The sequence below is a fragment of the Antedon mediterranea genome, chromosome 3 (assembly GCF_964355755.1).
Source record: "Antedon mediterranea chromosome 3, ecAntMedi1.1, whole genome shotgun sequence".
Taxonomy (NCBI): Eukaryota; Metazoa; Echinodermata; class Crinoidea; order Comatulida; family Antedonidae; genus Antedon; species Antedon mediterranea.
Window position 1 is genome coordinate 20,459,435 of NC_092672.1, and position 20,729 is coordinate 20,480,163.

Below are 20,729 nucleotides of genomic sequence, written 5' to 3' on the forward strand. Positions count from 1 at the left end.
GATATTACACAACAACGATTAGACAGCAACTGTGCAAGAGTCAAACTAATAAAATCGGAATGATGACCTATTGTAATCAAATTCTATAAAAAAAATTAGTAAAGGATTCTAACTTAAATAACTGTACATTGTGAAGCTCATTCTGCCATGGAACAGTAATCGAAAAAGATAAAAATCAAAGCTATACACTAGTAGAGCAGGCTTTCCTATATGATTAAAACTATTTGACGAAAAGGCATATTTCAAACACATTAAAGGAAAAGTTAAGCACACAAAAAATGGTAAAATTACATGTTTTTGCATTGTTATTTTGTGAACAATGGATGTTCTATAACTCAAAATGGCATTCAAAAACTTGCATATTTACTGTAATTACGTTTCATGTTTCACATTTAACTGTTTTTTTTATGTAGGAGAGCGTATTTACTCTTTTCCAATATTTACTGAAGAGTTTTGTAATTCATTTAAAGAAGAAATAGAACATTTTGAAAACACAGATTTACCAAAAGGAAGACCAAATACAATGAACAATTATGGTGTAAGTGTGGCTACCGTAAATGCCCTGCTTTGCATAAACTACTCAAAAACCCCACCTCAAATATTAACTCCCCTACCCCATACAACATCATTAGGTATAAATGCCCCTCATAAACATGACATGACTTCCATGATCTACAATTGACCAAGCATGGTGATTTTTACTGTATTTTATCACTTCTTGATATTGATTTTGTTTTTAAAAAATGTATTTGATTTCTTTGTTATGTAGAAGGATTGAAAATAAATAAAAATAAAATAAAAGGCACTATTATTATTAAAACATAGAGCTGCTTAAAATTTTCAAAATGTATTTTGTTGTAGGTATTAATGAATGAATTGGGATTTGATGACTACTTCATCACACCTTTACGTCAGAATTACATAACTCCACTCGCTAGGCTCTTGTATCCAGACTGTGGTGGAGACTTGTTAGACTCTCACAAAGCTTTTGTTGTAAAGTACAAGATTGGAGAAGATTTGGATCTTAACTATCATTATGATAACTAGAGGGTGAGCTCGCTTCGCTCGCTCCCCCTCTAGGAAGTGTAGACGATGGTTCTCGGAATGATAATGTTCTCCTTATACATTTTCTGTCGGTTACCATTATTGAAAATGCTTGACATTCGTAAAACTAAACTACTTTGTTTCACAGTGTTTTAGATGATTAATAACATTTTAAAGTATAGTTTTTATTGTTTGGTAGGGCCCTTTGGGGAGGCGGAGGTCATTTGAGGGAGGTGCTTATTCGAGGGATATATGTTCAATTTTTTAGTTCTAATAATATGGTAACATTTATAATCAAATGAAATCCTCTCATAGATATGAAAAGTGGTAAAAAAGAATAACAAATGCTTGGTAAATTGCAGATAACAGTGCGGTGAATTCTACTACAAATAGTATAATTGTGTTATTATAAATATGTGAATGGACGTTTATTAGATAGTTGGGTTGTGTGGGGGGGTTATTATTCAAAGTGATGTTTTATTGGCGTTTATTCAAATGAATACCATTCTAATAATTATTAATACATTATTTAATTTAATCATCTTTTGAAACTAACTGCCGTGACAGAGTGGGCCCAAGAAAGAAGACATTACGGCTTGCAACATGGGCAGACATCTCGGTCCTAACGGGACACAGGAAGATAGCCTACAGTTATTCCTGCAAGCTTACTCAATAAAACTCAGCTATCGGGATTTCACTCGAAAAATGTCTTATCAAATCTCCCTATGTAATTTTATAATACTATTCCCCACAATATATTCTGATTCTTTATGGCGTATATTTAATTTGATCTTTATTAATTTGCAGTATAATTCCTATTATTTAACTACTGCACCTTCACACACGTGTGGTATGTTTTAAAATAAACAAAAAACTGAAATGGCTATGATTAATGGCCAATTTTTTTTTCGTCTTCCAAAGGAACACTGTATTGATTGATGGAAAGTGCCTGTTTCCAGTCACCTTTAGGGTCAAATCTATTATTTTAACTGCTCCCTTGTGTATAAAAGAGAGAAAATATTTGAAACTAAGGTGAACTTATCTTAAACCCGGAAATTACTTTGACCGGGAAGAATTGAAATTGAGAGGAAAATCCAATGTTGAAATCATAAATGTTGTTAAAAAACTCTTTATAATATCTTCCTAAGATATAAATATGGAACAATAGCGTCGGCGTGCACACTAATGTTATCAAATCTACGTTTCGCGGTACATCTCGGATAGATAAGGTAGGTATCCAAGGCGGAGATTTGTAGAGAAGTTTTTGCATTGTGCTCGCCTATTTCAGAATTAACCATAATTTATATATAGATGCAGAGGTCACTCTTAATATATCACTTACAAGTGATTTCACTGAGGGGTCATTGTATTTTGGAGGCATGCGTCATGTAAGTATAAACAATGCCTGAAAATGTCCAGTTATAAAAAACAAAGCAACGATTTGTATTATTTTGGCACTGAATAACATAATTAAATGGTTTACATTCTATTTTAGGTAATACTTTATGACCAATATGATTTTTTGTTATTATGACTGATACATTAATTTTGTTATTATGACCCGAATACAATTTTTTAAAGTAAAAATGTAGCTATATTGGTGACAATCATATTGTACATATTCTATTTAACCACCCTCAGATGCTTGTTTTCAGTACCTGAACTTTTCTGTTCATACACATGATAAAGAATCAAGACAAGGTGTTCTTAATGTCATTTCCTGGTGGCAGTCTGAAGCCAATCTAACATTAGTCATATAAAATATTGCACACTAGGCTTCCATTTTGGCTTTTGTATACCTCTGTTGAATCTACAAGTGACATGGTTGTCTTTTATATAGCAACATACCAGGTTTGTTAATTTTGTGTTGTTTTTAACAGCAACAAGGAATAGAAGAACCACAGCGTACTGAATATTGCCACAAGCCAATGCAGGATAACCTCTTGTGATTGTACGAAATCATTGGTTATCCGCAACGAAGTTGCAGGATAACCTCTTGTGATTGTACGAAATCATTCTGTATGATTTTTGTGTAACGCTTTTCTCTAAAACTCGCAAACATAACATTTCGGTAACTATCTTAACATATTGACATTTACGTAACGTCGTCAAGCGAAGCTTTTCATGACGTTTACAATTGCGCAACGTGACTTACGCGCGATTTAACGATTTTGTCGTATTTAACATAGCTCGACAACCAAATAACATTTCAACTTGAAACTTTGCAAAAGTTTAATTTATATCATGCGCTAACTTTCTGTTGAAAAAAAATTCCGTGTTTTACACAAAGTTACGCGCGCACGCGCATTTAAAATTTCGAAATGCGCAAAATTAATTTCTAATCAACTTTCTACGCGTTTCATGTCGTTTTAAGCATGTCAAAAATTCCCACGCGTGCGCACATTTTTACGTGTGCGGTGCGCACGTAGCATTGAAAACGTAGTTTTTTCGCGTGATTTATGTTTTTCCAGCCTTTTCTAGTAATTTTACCAAATTTTAAACAATTTCGACTTAAAGATACGTCATACCAGCACGTCGAATTGGACAATTTGCGCGCGTTTTTTATGAAAAGGTTAAAAAATTCGTTTAAAATATGCCTTTTTTTAAACAGTCGTAATTTCTAAACTAGACGGTCAAATTTTTGTGGATGACATATTCTAGAAGTAGATGAGTTGTAGATGTCGGATCAGGTATTAATATGGCTAACCGGACATTGTGACGTCATCGTATGGCCACGCGAATATAAAATTTAGGATTTTTGTATCTTTCGTCATAGCTCATCACATTGAATAGAGCGCATCTCCACTTATCCGTTTTCCATTTTTACCCCGATTTTGATATTGTCTAGGTCAATCAACTATCTTTCGCATGAGTTAAAAATATTTTAATTTTTTTGACGTCATCATGCCTAAAAATTTAAATCACGTGTGGCATCAATTTCATCTTTACAGTAAATTTCAATCTGTTATAGCTCGTAAGAATAAAATGTGATAATCACGATTAAAACTTTTTCTGGAAGCTATTGGATTGTAGATACGAAATTATGTAAACATGTTGCCAATCGGAAATTGTGACGTCATCATATGGCCAGTTTAATAAAAAAGGTCGTATTTTCATCTTTTGCGTCATAATTCATTACATTTAAAAGAGCGCGCATCAATATTTCACGTATTCAAATTTCTTCTACACGCTAATACGTTGTTGCTGAAATAATTTCCTTTCGGAATTGTTACCTTCGCGTTTCATTTTAAAACTGTCAACATGTTAAAAATTGCAATAATTAGCGGGTCCCGTAATTTTACCTATTCTACACTGTATGTGATATGGATACAGATTATACTGTGTATACTATATATGAATTTATATATAGATAAAATTCAGCAATAACAACATATCATATTCTTCAGTTCAGGTCATAATGCCAATGTGACCTCTTCCTTTTGTCCTCAACCTATCCCCTTAATGTTAATGTTGCACCACTTGCGCGGCGGATAACCAAACTCGTCAAAGTGACGAGTTACATGTCTAGTTCTGTATGATTTTTGTGTAACGCTTTTCTCTAAAACTCGCAAACATAACATTTCGGTAACTATCTTAACATATTAACATTTACGTAACGTCGTCAAGCGAAGCTTTTCATGACGTTTACAATTGCGCAACGTGACTTACGCGTGATTTAACGATTTTGTCGTATTTAACATAGCTCGACAACCAAATAACATTTCAACTTGAAACTTTGCAAAAGTTTAATTTATATCATGCGCTAACTTTCTGTTGAAAAAAAAATCCGTGTTTTACACAAAGTTACGCGCGCACGCGCATTTAAAATTTCAAAATGCGCAAAATTAATTTCTAATCAACTTTCTACGCGTTTCATGTCGTTTTAAGCATGTCAAAAATTCCCACGCGTGCGCACATTTTTACGTGTGCGGTGCGCACGTAGCATTGAAAACGTATTTTTTTCGCGTGATTTATGTTTTTCCAGCCTTTTCTAGTAATTTTACCAAATTTTAAACAATTTCTACTTAAAGATACGTCATACGAGCACGTCGAATTGGACAATTTGCGCGCGTTTGTTATGAAAAGGTTAAAAAATTCGTTTAAAAAATGCCTTTTTTTAAACAGTCGTAATTTCTAAACTAGACGGTCAACTTTTTATGGATGGCATATTCTGGAAGTAGATGAGTTGTAGATATCGGATCAGGTATTAATATAGCTAACCGGACATTGTGACGTCATCGTATGGCCACGCGAATATAAAATTTAGGATTTTTGTATCTTTCGTCATAGCTCATCACATTGAATAGAGCGCATCTCCACTTATCTGTTTTCCATTTTCACCCCGATTTTGATATTGTCTGGGTCAATCAACTATCTTTCGCATGAGTAAAAAATATTTTAATTTTTTTGACGTCATCATGCCTAAAAATTTAAATCACGTGTGGCATCAATTTCATCTTTACAGTAAATTTTAATCTGTTATAGCTCGTAAGAATAAAATGTGATAATCACGATTAAAACTTTTTCTGGAAGCTATTGGATTGTAGATACGAAATTATGTAAAAATGTTGCCAATCGGATGTTGTGACGTCATCATATGGCCAGTTAAATAAAAAAGGTCGTATTTTCATCTTTTGCGTCATAATTCATTACATTTAAAAGAGCGCGCATCAATATTTCACGTATTCAAATTTCTTCTACACGCTAATACGTTGTTGCTGAGATAATTTCCTTTCGGAATTGCTACCTTCGCGTTTCATTTTAAAACCGTCAACATGTTAAAAATTGCAATAAATAGCGGGTCCCGTAATTTCACCTATTCTACACTGTATGTGATATGGATACAGATTATACTGTGTATACTATATATGAATTTAAATAATAAAATTCAGCAATAACAACATATCATATTCTTCAGTTCAGGTCATAATACCAACGTGAACACTTCCTTTTGTCGTCAACCTATCCCCTTAATGTTAATGTTTCACCACTTGCGCGGCGGATAACCAAACTCGTCAAAGTGACGAGTTACATGTCTAGTTATTTGGATGCGATCTTCCAAAATAAGGAATAAATTGTGTCCAATGTGTGATAATAAACCTCAACTTATTAAGACTGTTGGATTCGGAGATGGATTCACTCAACCAGAAAATACAACTGTCGATGTTTGTTGTACTTTATAATGCATATGTCAACAATTTTACAACTCAAATAATATATTTACAAGATTCTTCCGATGGACATGTGTATTTATGACCTCTCTGCGACCTAACTATGTGACATGTAAAGATGTCAAGAATGGTTGAGCCTGTGATGTAGCAGAGACATTGGTTTGAAATCCTTTTTTTGTTTGAAAAAGTGTGTCGGCTGTGAGGTTTAGGAGAAGATAGAGTTTATGGGAAGTTTATAAGAAGATATGAAAACATAGTCTCCATCAAAGGGAACTATTATAGTACTATATATACATTAGTATAGTATAAATATATATTATATAATAAAAATAATAATAAACTTTTATAAAGCGCTATTTACTGATGTCTCACAGCACTAAAAGACCAACAAGAATTATTGAAAAGGTGAGATTTTAGAGGTGAATTGAATTGCTTAAGAGATTTACACTGACGGGTATGAAGTTGAAGCTGGTGCCAAACTAGTGGCACTTGTGCAAGAACCCCGTAAAAATAAGCTTAAAGATGTATTGTCCCCCTGAAAAAATTTTTTTTTTCAATATTTTTGTTGAATAGGCCATTTTAATTGCACATAAAAATTATTCACTTTGACCTCAATTTGGATTGAAAAAAATAATTTTGTACACGGGAAAATCGCAATTTAATGCAAAAATTAACCAACCGGAAGCTATTTGTCTGGAAGACAAATGTGTTCCGGTTTAATTTAACCCTTGACCTGAGTTTGCTCATAAATATTCATATTGTATGGATACATCGTGTGGATGATGATGCTTTCCAAATCAACAGCCAACAACGATAGCAATGCATGCGTGCGAGAGAGTCGAGTAGTGATGATGCGAGACGAATCTTGAAGAAAACACGAAAACTATAGCTAGCAGAATGCTAAGTTAGAATTACAGTTGGTAACTTTGATGTTGAATCTTTTTCATTTAGGTGAGTTTTTGTTTCGCTAACAGGAGAGGCCTAGCTAGGCCTAGGCCCAAATTTGCTGCTACTGTACTACTAGTCTACTACTACTACTAGCACTGACCAGGGAGTTGTTACTCCCTGCACTGACAGCCTAACTGCTGCCTACTTCTGTCTCTAGAAGTAGAGTGTAGTAGGCCTAGGCAGTACACTGCTAGCTAGGTCTACAGTAGACCACCACCAGAAGGGATGTATTTTTGTTTTAATCATGATGAATTGGTTTAATGTTTAAAGATTTCAACTATCTATTCGGCAGTGAAAATTAAAAAAAAAAGAAAATCTAAATATTGTTTTGTTTTGGATGTTTTACTGATGCAATATTTTAAAAATATTTTCTGTATCAAATGCAATAGGTTCAAATTAACATTCCGCAAATAAACATTTTATGCAGATATTTTGACACAAATTTCTTTTTTTTTAGGTTGATTGATTGAACAATAAGAGCAAGTAGTGAGAAACATAAAATGTATCGTACAGTGGCAACATTCACAATTTATTGAAACGTTTCTTACTATTAAAATGACACTTTGTAATGGATGTGAGCGATCTTAGAAGACTATAGCTGTCGTAATTACTGCTGCCACAATCAACACATTGATAATTAGTAGACAAATTGACACAAAAAACAATACAGGAATTCAATAAGATATACTGTATATACTGTATATATTTTATTAACTCCTTTTGCACTGTAATATTTACAGTAAAATTATGAAGTGTAAGTAAATTTTAAGAATTTATCCTGTGTACTGTTGTACTGTAGTAGTTTTTTTTTATTTATTGAATGTTATGTTTACAAAATAATATACTGTACATATAATACAAAAAAAATTATACAATATTTTACAAGCTGGACAAGAACATATTGGCCGAATGCAGCAGGAGAGTCAGAAATATTTTTCCTGCAATATCCAATCATATTCCAATACCGAGTCTATCATTGTTGTCTTTGGGTGACCTCTGTTCCAGTCTTCATCAGCTCAACGTCTTTAAAAAAAGTAAAAGCAAAGTATGAAAATCTGGAAAAAATAGATCATGCATATTTAGTTCAAAATTGGGCTAGTGAAATTGCTTACTTTGACATAGTCAAATAAGTATACTGTACTACCTTTTTATGGTAATTAAAACACATTACTTATAATGTTATAACTTATAAAAAGAGAAAATAAATATTTGACTTACTACAGTACAGAGAACATTTGTTTGTGTTGTAAAATGGCTAAGCTGGCTTTTCCCCTATGTCTACTTGTACAGTGCTGCTGGAAGGTTCTCAATTTCAGGCTTGTATTGCAACCATTTTCTCTGAAAAATGTTTGTTTTATTTTTATCATAAAAATTAGTTAAACGAGCTTCAACTGTAAATATATATGGTACAGCAAGCTGGCTGTATTTTCGGAATGTAGCTAAGATTGATGGCATATAGCCTAGGCCAGTCTATGAAGAGTACAATGTATAGGGCCTAGCTGGGCATCTTCTGTAGGGACCCGATTGTCACAGTCTGCTTGCTACTAGCCTACCAGCATGTATTAATTATTCTAGGCCTAGGCCCTAGCCCTAAACGGAAAAAATCCCAGGCTAAGTTAATTAATTTACCTTCATGTTATTATTGCGTTATATATATTATTATATTTAAAATAACCGTCTAGGCCTACCTACCGACAAATTAACAGCTCAGCTTTACATATTTATACGATCAGGCCAGGGAAACCCACAGTCGAGTCGCGTCGATCTCTGGTGGTGTTGTTGTACATACAACGTGCATCGTCCATTGTTAGATCAGATCTCTGCTGTGTGGATGCTCATTAACATATCATGCATATGTATGAGTTAGCTCTACCGGCCTAATTTCTGAGCCGATGAGTTCGAAAAAATGGTAAACTTATTTTGATTTTATTATAAGCGAAATCAATATTTTTTTCGGATTTTTTTTCGGTGGAAGTGAATAACTTTATGTTAACTACAAAACGGTCTATTCAAAATTTGATTTTTTTCATCTTTATTTTTCATTTTTTGGGGGACAATACATCTTTAATTGTTGAATAATTTGTAAAAAGTATTTAATATATTGTTGGTGGAAAATGTTTTAATAAACAAACGAAAATAAAGAACTGATTGTAAAATTGTTGGAAAAATGTTTTATTAAAACGAAAAAAAGAACTAATTGTAACATATTGTTGGAAATGTTTAATAAACAACAATAAAAGAAACTGCTTTAGTTGTTGGAAAATGATAGAAAGAACATAAACGGCCATCTCTTACAGAGGCCTATTTAGTTCATTGTTGGCAAACTGCTTTCAGTGGTTTATTCAATTCATCGTAAACTGGATTCAATTTGTCTTCCACACGTTTCATCCACTCAGCAATTTCAGGCTGGTTCTTCAGTAAACTTTTACCAGATGGACAGGCAAACGGTTGAACAACCTGAAAAAATTTTAGAAATACTATTAATATATATGAAATATTTTAATGGGCACAAATGAAATGTTTTCTTACTAATACATGCACTAATCATTTAACATAAACTCCAAATATTTAGAATTTCATTTTTTAATCAATATATTGTTTCAGTTTGATGAATAAACAACGCTATGACAAAAATGCATCTTATAAAATCAAACAATGCTCCTTCAGAAGGTTGTCCGTTGATGGTTAATGAATAAAGAGCGATAGGATGATTTGGACAATGGGAATGTATCGTATAAAATAAACTATAGCTCCGTCAGAAGGTTATCCGTTGATGGTTAATGAATAAAGAGCGATAGGATGGTTTGGACAATGGGAATGTATCGTATAAAATCAACTAGGCCTATAGCTCTCTCAGAAGATTGTCCGTTGGTGGTGAATGAATAGAGAGCGATAGGATGATTTGGACAATGGGAATGTCTCGTATAAAATCAATTATAGCTCCCTAAGAAGATTGTCCGTTGATGGTTTATGAATAAAGAGCGATAGCACGATTTGGACAATGGGAATGTACGGTATCGTATAAAATTAACTATAGCTCCGTCGGAAGGTTGTCCGTTGATGGTTGATGAATAAAGAGCGATAGGATGATTTGGACAATGGGAATGTATCGTATAAAATGAACTATAGCTCCTTCACAAGGTTGTCCGTTGATGGTTAATGAATAAAGAGCGATAGGATGATTTGGACAATGGGAATGTCTCGTATAAAATCAACTATAGCTCCTTCAGAAAGTTGTCCGTTGGTGGTTAATGAATAAAAGAGCGATAGGATAAATTATTATTTGCAAATATTTTTATGTTGCTTTTGTTTTTCCTTTCATTATTTTGCTCAGTTGTTTTATTGTTTTATTTTGGTTGCACCACTAACGACAGTGTGTGCCACTGATAAAAAAAAGTGATGACCAATAAATAAATATGTCTAGGATGTCAATATAAATTTGTATTGTATTTGAAATAAATAATTAGAAGGTATTATAAATGCATATTATCATTTATTTATAGGTCAGCTGGTGCGTTTACAATCGTTAATCCATCCATATCTAGGAAGATATATACACCAGGCCTAGAGAACCAATTACGGTTATTTAAATAAACGCCAATTGAATAAGCAACCGCCCCACCCCCTCTCCCCATAAAACATCCCTTGTAATAAACGCCTCTTGACTCTTGAATGTAGTCTATTTCGAATATAGTGTATGGTTTAGGCTAATCGTAAGCTTGTTATGAACTAATCAAGTTCTACTACTCTAAATTGCATATTTGTTTATGTAGGATGTAGGCCTACAAGGCAGGCAATGCAATTTATTTTAGAGTGATTTCATTTTGTATATGTTTTAAATTGTATCTTATTGTTATTGCTATTATTCGCCAGTTTCATAATGTGTTTTTGTTTATGTTTTAATGTTTATCATATTATGGAAAAATAAATATTAGCAGTATCAGCACTTATTCTTTTTATTAACTATACCTACAGAAAACGTCGTTTATAATGCTTTTGCTAAATAAGTAGAAAATACGAATTAGCAATTTACACCCACGCTAAGGTAAATACAGACTGGCACTTTAACAATGTGTGAAATATGGTGTTCCAAGTTAACTAGCCAGAGAAATAAATGGTAGGCCCAGTACTTACATCATTGTAAGATATCAACAAACTGGCCAGTTTTACCGTGACTATCTGCTGCCACCAAGCACTCGACATTCTACGCATACGATTACAGACTGTGCTTGTTATTAGCAGAAGGGTCATCAGATCCCCCTCCTGGAATTGACATTCGTTATAGTTTAGTTACCTACGAGTAAGTTATGTTGTAATTAATGAATAACAATAATTCTTCTCTTTAGTGCTATTTTAAAACGTTGGGAAGAATATTAATGATGCCTGTCTATTTAACTTAAAATCAAGAAATGTCATTTTTTTAAATACATTTATCTTGTACATTAAATCTAGTATCCAGTTGTGATTGATTCTTGCTATACAGCTGCAATATCAATAATTTGTAGTGCTGGTTTTTCTATCTTAAACTTATATAAACCACAATGTATTCTTGCTAGTAACAATACTCATAAACATAAAGTTATAAAAAGTACAAGAACTTTGTTATCGATATTCTTTCGTAAAAAATAAATCGATCTTGTAGGCTTACAAGCAAACCGGAAGTTTGATAAAGCAAACATTCATATTGTTCTGCTTTACACACCTTGAGAAAAATAATGCAATCGTGAATAACAAACCAGGGAGTTCAACTCCCTGAACAAACTGATACGTACAAAAACTGGCGGTGCTTGTTTTCTCTTTAAGTTTTAAATAGCACAGTGTATTATTGCTCCAATATGAATAATATAAGGAAGTTATACAAAGTACAATAACAGGCGTCTCATTGTTACCGATCTCTTCTCCAATAAACAAATCTTTCTAGTACCGGTAAATCGGAAGTGTGGTAATTGTAAAAGAACAAAATGAAACACATTTATGCTCCAAATATTATTTGTTTTACAGCTTTATATAAGGCAGCTTTAAAAGTTCAATAATATTTACTGATTAATTTTGTTTTATAAATACTAATAATTCGCAGAAAAAGGCGCAGCTTAAAAGAAAAATGAAATTAAGTTCTGATGAGTATAGGCCTATTGTTATACCGATAAGGAAGTAACAGTAGACCTACAATAATAATAGTACTAAGAAAACATAACATCAATTACATTGCTTGTCTTCGTTCGGCTGATCAAAACCTACTACTTGTTCCTAGAATTAACACCAAATCTTATGGACAAAGGTCTTTTATGTTCTCTGTTGCTTCTCTTTGGAATTCTCTCCCTCGTCATTTTACTCATTCAACTGCTATTTTTAAAAAAGAACTTAAAACGCATCTTTTTAACATCAAATATAAGCGCCTTTGATTTTTACTTTGGTTTAGTTGATTCTGGCGCTATACAAATACCTAAATTATTATTATTATTATTATTATTATATTATTATTATTATTATTATTGTTATTATTAGTGTTATTATTATTATTATTATTACAGTTGATTGTACATTACAGGGATCAATTTGGCCGCGCCCTGGTTGGAAACTTTTATATTATATACAATATTTAGGTTTTTTTTATTCATGCAGGTTTGTTTACCGTGCCTCACAATGTTATGTTATGTCCGTTCATTTTTTTTTATTAAATCGAAAACAAAAGGGAATTAGAATTTTGAAAGTGTGCAATAAGCAATTATGTCCGATTTTCACTTATATTTTTAATATTATTTTTTATTAGTGTAGGTCTACTGTTCCACGCGTATATTTATATTATCAACCCATTGCCAAAAGTAAATAAACCCAGTGTACCAACAGATTTTAGGGCAGTTACAATTACGTCTAACGTTACCGTAAACGTTGAGAAAGATTGAATGTATCAAGACTCAAGGAAACATTTGTAATGTAGCCTAGATAAGAACCAATTTGCATCCAGAGCTCAACGATGCTGTTAATTCTTTTCTCCATAATATTTACCAACGCCTTGATCCAAACAAATTTATGTAAATGGTCTCTTTATCGATTTCCCCAGTGCATTTAACACTATTTTACCTCATATTTTAATTGAGAATGCGTCAATAATGTCAGTACCCATTGTAGTATATTGTAGGTGATTGTTAATAGACAACATTTTCGGTATAGTAGGAAAGAAATTTACGCGAAAATATCTTTCAGAACAATTATTCATTGTTGCAAATATTTACGCCTCCATTCTATATAATTATCCAACGATAATATATACTTTACAATTTAATTCCGACTGTAAATGTTGTTAATGTTGTTTGTGTTATTATTCATACATCTAGATTCGTGGTTGACTTTTTAATAGCTTTGACAGTGCTATACAATTCATTTCATAATTCATCATTTTCGCCGATTTTTTTTAGCTTGTAATTTGTATTAATTAAACAATTCATACATTCACAATTCTTGAAGATGAACAGGCAAAAAATTAGTTAACATACTTAGTATCTGTTACTGTACAATATTATTTTCAGATGTTTCCTTTATAAACCTCACTTCCTGAACAAGACCATTAAGTTTACAATTATGAACTATTTCTAATAAGGAAGTTCATCTTAAATGTGTTGAATTGGTGCAGGATAGGCATTTGTATCCTGTCTCAAGGCTGTCAGGTCAGGTTTTGTTCCATGTAAGTTTACAGTTTTGCTGCTACCATCGCGTCAAAGGGCGCGTTTATACAACACGCATTACACGCATATTCTACACGCCTACGAGAAGTGTGTTGTATAACCAAAGATTGTATAGCGCCGCAAGATAGGCGGACAGGTTATTATTGTGATTTAAATGTAAATGGTTTAAACTTTGCGGTCCGCCTAGAAGTATCTGTGGTTAACCTTCTTGATGAATGATTCATGGAAAAGGGAAGAAATTATGTAAACAAAGTAAAATAAAAGTTTCTTTGGGATCTGGACACTTTCCGATTAATTCTGTGTGTTTACATTGATACGTTTGGTTAGACAACTTCGTTCTTTAACCGAAACATCGTGGATATTGCCTTGACAACGACTTTATTCCAGTTCAAATTTGTCCGCCGGAATGGCGTCCATGGATTACAAAGGTCTCACCCAGTTACCTACGAATGGCGTCCATGGATTTACTGGGCGCGTAGTGTTATAAGATAGGAGCTTGGCAACAGTTACCTATCTTGCGCCGCGGCGCTATACAATCTTTGGTATAACAACAAAGGTTATGTTTATGAACATTTAAAGTATCTGGATATGCCAGAGGTCTCTCCTGACAAGGCTAAATCAAAATTCTCCCTACCGTTTACAGACTTCTAGTTATCCGGCTACTCATGGCCTTATTTTCAGCCTGATTTGCGTGATTATCTCATAAAATACATTGTTTAATCCAGCAAACTCCCCTGAGGACAAGCCAACCCTCCAAATTTGCCGGGATGAGGTTGGTCCGGATAACCCAGGTGGTAGTACTCAAAAAAGTCATTAAGGGTCGTTAAGGCATGATTAATGACCCCAAAAGATGACAAGTTATCCGGATACTTGCTGTTCGTAAACGGGCCCATAGAGATTCCGTGTAATGAGATTTTAATTGCAAAAAAGGCTACTTGGCTGAATCCTAAAATTTGGTGGATTCCCGGTCGCCGTTACCGTGTTGGAAGTGTCCTCAGGGTATATTTTGACCTCTCGTTAAAACAAGTCGTAATATAAATCATGTCATGCGACGTTGCTAACAAGATTGGGCCCATTTATTGCTGCTTCGCTGCCAGCAATCATCCTCCTACCACGTCTTACGCCTAGCCATAAATCAGCATTAAATAAGCCAGTGGGTAAATCTTTATGGAATTAATTCAAAAGGAAAGCAATATGCTTAACATTGAATGTGAAAGATATAACAATAAAAAAACAAGTATAGAAAAATGGGTAGCTTTAAGAAATACTATTATGTTAATATAAATTCTAATTTGCTCGATTATCAGAAAAGGAATTCACAGTGATACGAGTTACAGGTGGTGCTGATCTGATTTAATTCGTTTTATCTTGTATATAAATACATTGTATAATCCGGGTTGTAAAATTAAAACAAACAATTGAAAATCTCACAAATTCTTTATGTGTAAAATATTTTAAAACGAAGAACATTAATGAAAATAGGAGGCAATACGGAATTCATAAATGTAAAAATGTTACTGATGAATTGTAACGACATTGGGAATTAACAAATGTGTTAAATAATATGATTTTATGTAATGACATGAGATAATATAATGAATGTGGATAAAAGTGGTGTTTGCACCACAAAAGAGAAAAAAAAAGCTATCGATGGAATGGTGGGTACGAAATCCATGATAATTTAGTTACTTATCTAAAATAAATTCGACGGGAACCTGATTTTACAAGAGGACCTCTTATATGAGTTTGTGAGGACTCCGTTTATAGAGGACATCTTAATATCTGTCATGTTCTAAAGACTCCTTAATATCAGTTCAAATTGATCAGTTCTTTTCTAATGAAGAATCTGGGCAATTTACAATCAAGCAACAACACCACATAATTCTACGTGAATTCTGCTGTACGTGAGCTAGCCTTAATATAATACCGCCTGATTACGGTATATAGGCCTACAGTATTAGCTTCAGAATAAATGACGACGCATTCTACAGATATTAAAACAAAATGAAAATATTAAATTGGCTTCGTCGAAATGTTGTACCTTGATAGACAGACCCCCAAGCAGACAGCCCACATTACTGTACAGAGACAATCTGCACTGCAGCACAATCTATTGGTTTTAACTGTACACGCGGTGATTCAACTAAAAGTAGTAAAAACATTTTGGCACACAAGGCGTATCATATAATTTGCGGACCATGACCGAAGCACTTCCGCTTCGATCTATTCGACGAAAATCAAAAAAGGATAACTATTTTCTGCTTTATATTTAATTTAATGTAATAGCTTGATCTAATAACAGGCGTAACAACACAGAATACATATTGTAGTTTAATACTGGCTCAAATATGTTTGTTTTATATAAACTGTATTTTACAAAATTACAATAGAACTTCATTTTGCAATAGTACCTAATTTGGCGCCTTATCTTAGACGCCAAATTAAGTGCGGTACCTCATTTGGCAGTGGTACCTCATTTGGCGTGACAGGGGCCAACTCGTTCGTAGTGGTAGTAGGCCTCTATCATTTCCCACTCCAAACAGAAGAAAAAATAACATCGCAAAAATGGCATCTTCTTCCATAGTGTATAGATGAAACAATGAAACCCTTAAAATAACTTTTATTAAATGAACCGAGAACAAAATTAACACAATGCAAACGTGAACGAATACAATAATGAAAATGGTAAAAACCGCGCGAATACATCGGACAGCGAGGAGGCGACGATGATTGTTGACAACTCCGCCAATTCAAGCGATCAACGATTTGACCTTTTATCCTAGCATGCACTGCGTGTTGATGAAACTTCCGGTACAACACGGTATCGTGATTTCTAGTTTTAGTATAGTAGTACAGTAACAACAGCAAACGTTAAGGTGGGTTGACCTCGGTCCCAACAACACGCTAAAAATTAAAGCCATGTTCAAATTTAGGGTGTTGTATAAACACGACCTTCAAGTCAGAGGTTATTAGCGGATATTATCCTGTCTCAAGATTGTTCAAGTCAAGTTTAGTTCTAGTAGGCCTATGTAAGTTTACAGTTGCTGCTACCATCGCGTGGATATTATCCTGTCTCAAGATTGTTCAAGTCAAGTTTATGCCTAGGCCTAGGTAGGCCTAGTTTTATGTAAGTTTACAGTTGCTGCTACCATCTCGTCCAAGTCAGAGGTTATTAGCGGATATTATCCTGTCTCAAGATTGTTCAAGTCAAGTTTAGTTCTATGTAAGTTTACAGTGTTATTCAAGTTTACAAACGCTACCCAGGCTACTTTCAAATACAATTATTTGGATTTAATCGTTTTACTTTATAGTGATTTAATGTTCAATTTGTTAGCAGATAAAAGGTATGTTATTTCTACATTATATTACTCTATGTTTAGAACGAGATTATTCACACTTCTAGTTCATTCGGCGTGAGTAGCAACAAATTGACGACAATCATCACCCCTAAGTTGAAACATTGAATCAAATATCAACAAAATATACAATTGTGTTTATTTGCATGGTATCGCACACGTCATTGTCTTACAACAATTAAATAATTTTAGGGTGGGACAGTACCTAATTATAACATTCGTATCGAGCAACCCACCAGGGATTTAGTATTATAGGTCGTAACAGCCGTCCCACCCGATCTTGGTCAGTTTTAAACATTTGAAAATAATTGAAAATCTAAACTTATACAATGTACCACAAATAACATTTTGTTGCCATAGGCTATGCCAGGCCTAATTACAAGAACAGTTCTAATATTCCAATAACGGGGCCACCAGGACGAGGAAGCTTGACACTTATTAAGCATGTGTGAATATTGTATGAATAAATATTACAATAGAACTATACTGTATGTATGTATGCATCTACGGTGTCTCTTATTAAGCATGTGTGTTGAATTGTATATATGCTGTGTGTACAGTTATAGTTTACCGTATTTTCTACACTTAATTTCGGACAGAGACTAACTAAACCTTTTCGACATCCAGGAATTATTATAGAATATTATATATTATAGAATTGATGGAGTGGAGTTGTGGCTACCAATTCAAGGGTCCTGGGTTCAAGTCCTGTCATATGTCAGGATTTTTTCTAATGACAAATTACAACTCCACTCCCAAAGGCTTGTAATAAGACTTTGTTTATGTAGAGCATAAGTTTCCTAAACAGAAAGAAAGTTATGAAGATGAGATAAATTATAAAATAAAATTAATATTAATCCCTACCGTTTCTCGACCCTCAGTCACCGAGATTAATTTGTTTAGCATTGGGAGTACATTAACATAAAGTATGTCAATTAAGGTCCAGGGACCACCAAATGGCCATTTGTAAGTTTCTATCTCTTTACCAACTTTCAAGGAAGTGGCCCAAATAAATACGCTCAAATTGAATTAGATAGTATTTATAAGCATTTATATACATCCACATCGTATTTTCGATTTGTTTGTCATCATTATCAACTGTCTTTTACGTTTTCTATTACTTTTATTTTGTTTATGTGCTTGTGGAATTAACATTTTTTTAGATGACAGAGATACCACCTAATTTCACTATCATGGGATGCCCATTGACATCCTTATACCAATATCACCAGCGACAGACATTTTGTCTGCTGCAATAGGCCCGTCAGACTCGCCGAGGGAGGGCCTAAAAATGGGGTTAGCATAGAATAGTGAGGTACCACTCAAAATTAATGCCAAATGAACAAGTTGTGTTCATACAATACTAAATGGGTAACGACAGACTAATTGTCTGCTGCACCACAAGTGCCAGACACCCTAAAGTTTGACTGGAGACCCCCTTCCCCCAACTAGCCTAGATTAGATATTGTAGATACCACCAGCAACCAAGATAGTGGTTGTCTTATAGGCCATTTCATATTCATTACAGGTTGGTTGCTGGTGGTACAGTATCTACAATATCTAAGGTTACATATGGTATACTTATGGTAAGGGGAGTCTCTAGTTAAACTTTAGAGGGGTCTGCCAGGGCCAAGGATAGTGTAATAGGTCATTTCGTATTCCTTACAATGTGCTAAATCATATAACATCGGTTGCTGTCGTTGGTGATATTGGTATATATGGTATATATACATGGTTACGTAAACAAGAATAGAAAAAAAAAAATCGCTTATCGTAGAGTATATAATAAGCATCATTCAGTTAAACTAAGTCTCATTTGAGGCTTAGGGAGTGAAAGAGTGTGAGTTATAACCATATATGGCACTAAATCAGGATTGAACCCCGGACCTTGGGATTGGAAGGCAAACACCAACCTCCATGATACAGCTCCACTCCAATGGCTGTCAATGGTGAAAACATAACGGCACACAACATAACATAAACATGCTTCGTAGTTTCTTTTCTCCAACTACAATTTGGTTTCTAATTACTCCTGTAAAAAATGTGCATTATGATGATTACGTCATTTTACAGACAAAGGAAACTTTATATTATGCGTTTTCATAAATAGGTGAATAAACATATACAGTACATATTTGTTTTTTTATTGACGAGGTTGTAATAGTAACTTCAGTAACTATTACAGTATATTTATTTGTTATACGACACGAGTCAAGTGTATCTGATAGGTACGTGCATTTATTCGAAAAAATAAGTCTAGATAGATCACTTAGGCGTCTGAAATCACGGCCCAACAAATCAGTACTCATGACATCAATTCGATCTAGTTTTGTTCACACAAATGTTTCCAGGAATTTTAACACCGCAACCAATGATTAGCCCTAAATTTAGTAAACTGTATGATAATCCTTAGCTTAATAAGAGGTAGGCTACAGTTTAATTTGTTACTAAATAAGAGCTAGCGTTTCCGCCGATCGCCGAATATCTTACTGTATTTATTTAGTGTGGTTCTTATACTGTATAAATACAATCAACTTTATTACTGCGGTTTCATCACCACCACCCCGTGCCGCCCAATCCACATCAATTAATTGTTCTTTATGGTATGCAGTATTCGTTATTTTGTCTTTATTTCTGAATACCCCAAATTAAGGGGACATTTCCGTTTTTGTTTAGTGTCCCAATGTCCCCGTGAGTTCTATTGTATTCGAGAACACTGGATGCACATCTGAGTCATAGAAAACTTTCTGAATGATTTAAAAGAAGAAGAAAGTGCTCTTGTTGAAACTTTTAAGAAGTCTACGAAAATTAATATGACGGATAGATTACAATTTGATGAAGCTACTGTTGGATACAGTATGTATGTAAAGACAAACTTAAACCTGAACAAATACATTGTCAAAAATGTGAGAAGGAAGATAAAAAATACATATCAATTTTATCCTATAAGTTTAGTGCAATTTAATTCAGTGCACAAACTGCAGTGTTCGCGGCTTTCACGCTACAGTAATTTCACTGCAGACTTCTTACGCAGTTGTTTACCGCTTGAAAATTTGGACGCTTACATTATTGATAGGATAGTCACATTATAGCGGTGTCATGAACACGGGATCAGATAATTCAAACACAAGTTTAATAGTACAGTAAAACAATGTTAATGCATACTGTACAAATGGTAAATATGTTATAACCGTTGTTACACAAAACCCTATGTGCACTACTTGTGTTACGATTACAATCTGATATAATGAAAGTTACCAGGCATAATGTGTGTAAACCGTGTGGATCTGTCTCGCTGCGTTAGTCAAATTTCCATGGACACCCAATTATTTTTCCAATTAAATATCATGTTTTGTTTAATTATATAAAACAAAATTAGACTTTTTAGTTTCCTCAATATTTGGACTTTAAAATGATATGTGATTTTAAATTTTTTTATTTTTTTTTTTTTTATTTCATACTAAATGTATAATTAGATGTGATATTTGTATAGCCAATAGAAGACCTGATAGTCCCTCTCGACGGCG

At 33.7% G+C, this 20,729-nt stretch overlaps 1 protein-coding gene and 1 long non-coding RNA gene across 2 annotated transcripts; one reads left to right on the forward strand and one right to left on the reverse strand.

Annotated features, from left to right (window-relative positions):
• The first annotated feature begins 340 nt into the window (after positions 1-340).
• On the forward strand, positions 341-6,493 carry LOC140043281 (2-oxoglutarate and iron-dependent oxygenase domain-containing protein 2-like). The gene is given in 4 exon segments (XM_072087781.1): positions 341-538; positions 862-1,050; positions 2,364-2,427; positions 5,968-6,493. Coding segments are annotated over 4 exon segments (711 nt in total). The 3' UTR covers positions 6,228-6,493.
• Positions 6,494-7,921: 1,428 nt separating this feature from the next.
• Positions 7,922-9,076, reverse strand: LOC140043697 (uncharacterized). The gene is made up of 3 exons (XR_011844357.1): positions 8,856-9,076; positions 8,382-8,501; positions 7,922-8,186 (listed from the first exon to the last, which is right to left on the reverse strand). It is a non-coding gene; the product is annotated as an uncharacterized lncRNA (long non-coding RNA).
• Positions 9,077-20,729: the final 11,653 nt, after the last annotated feature.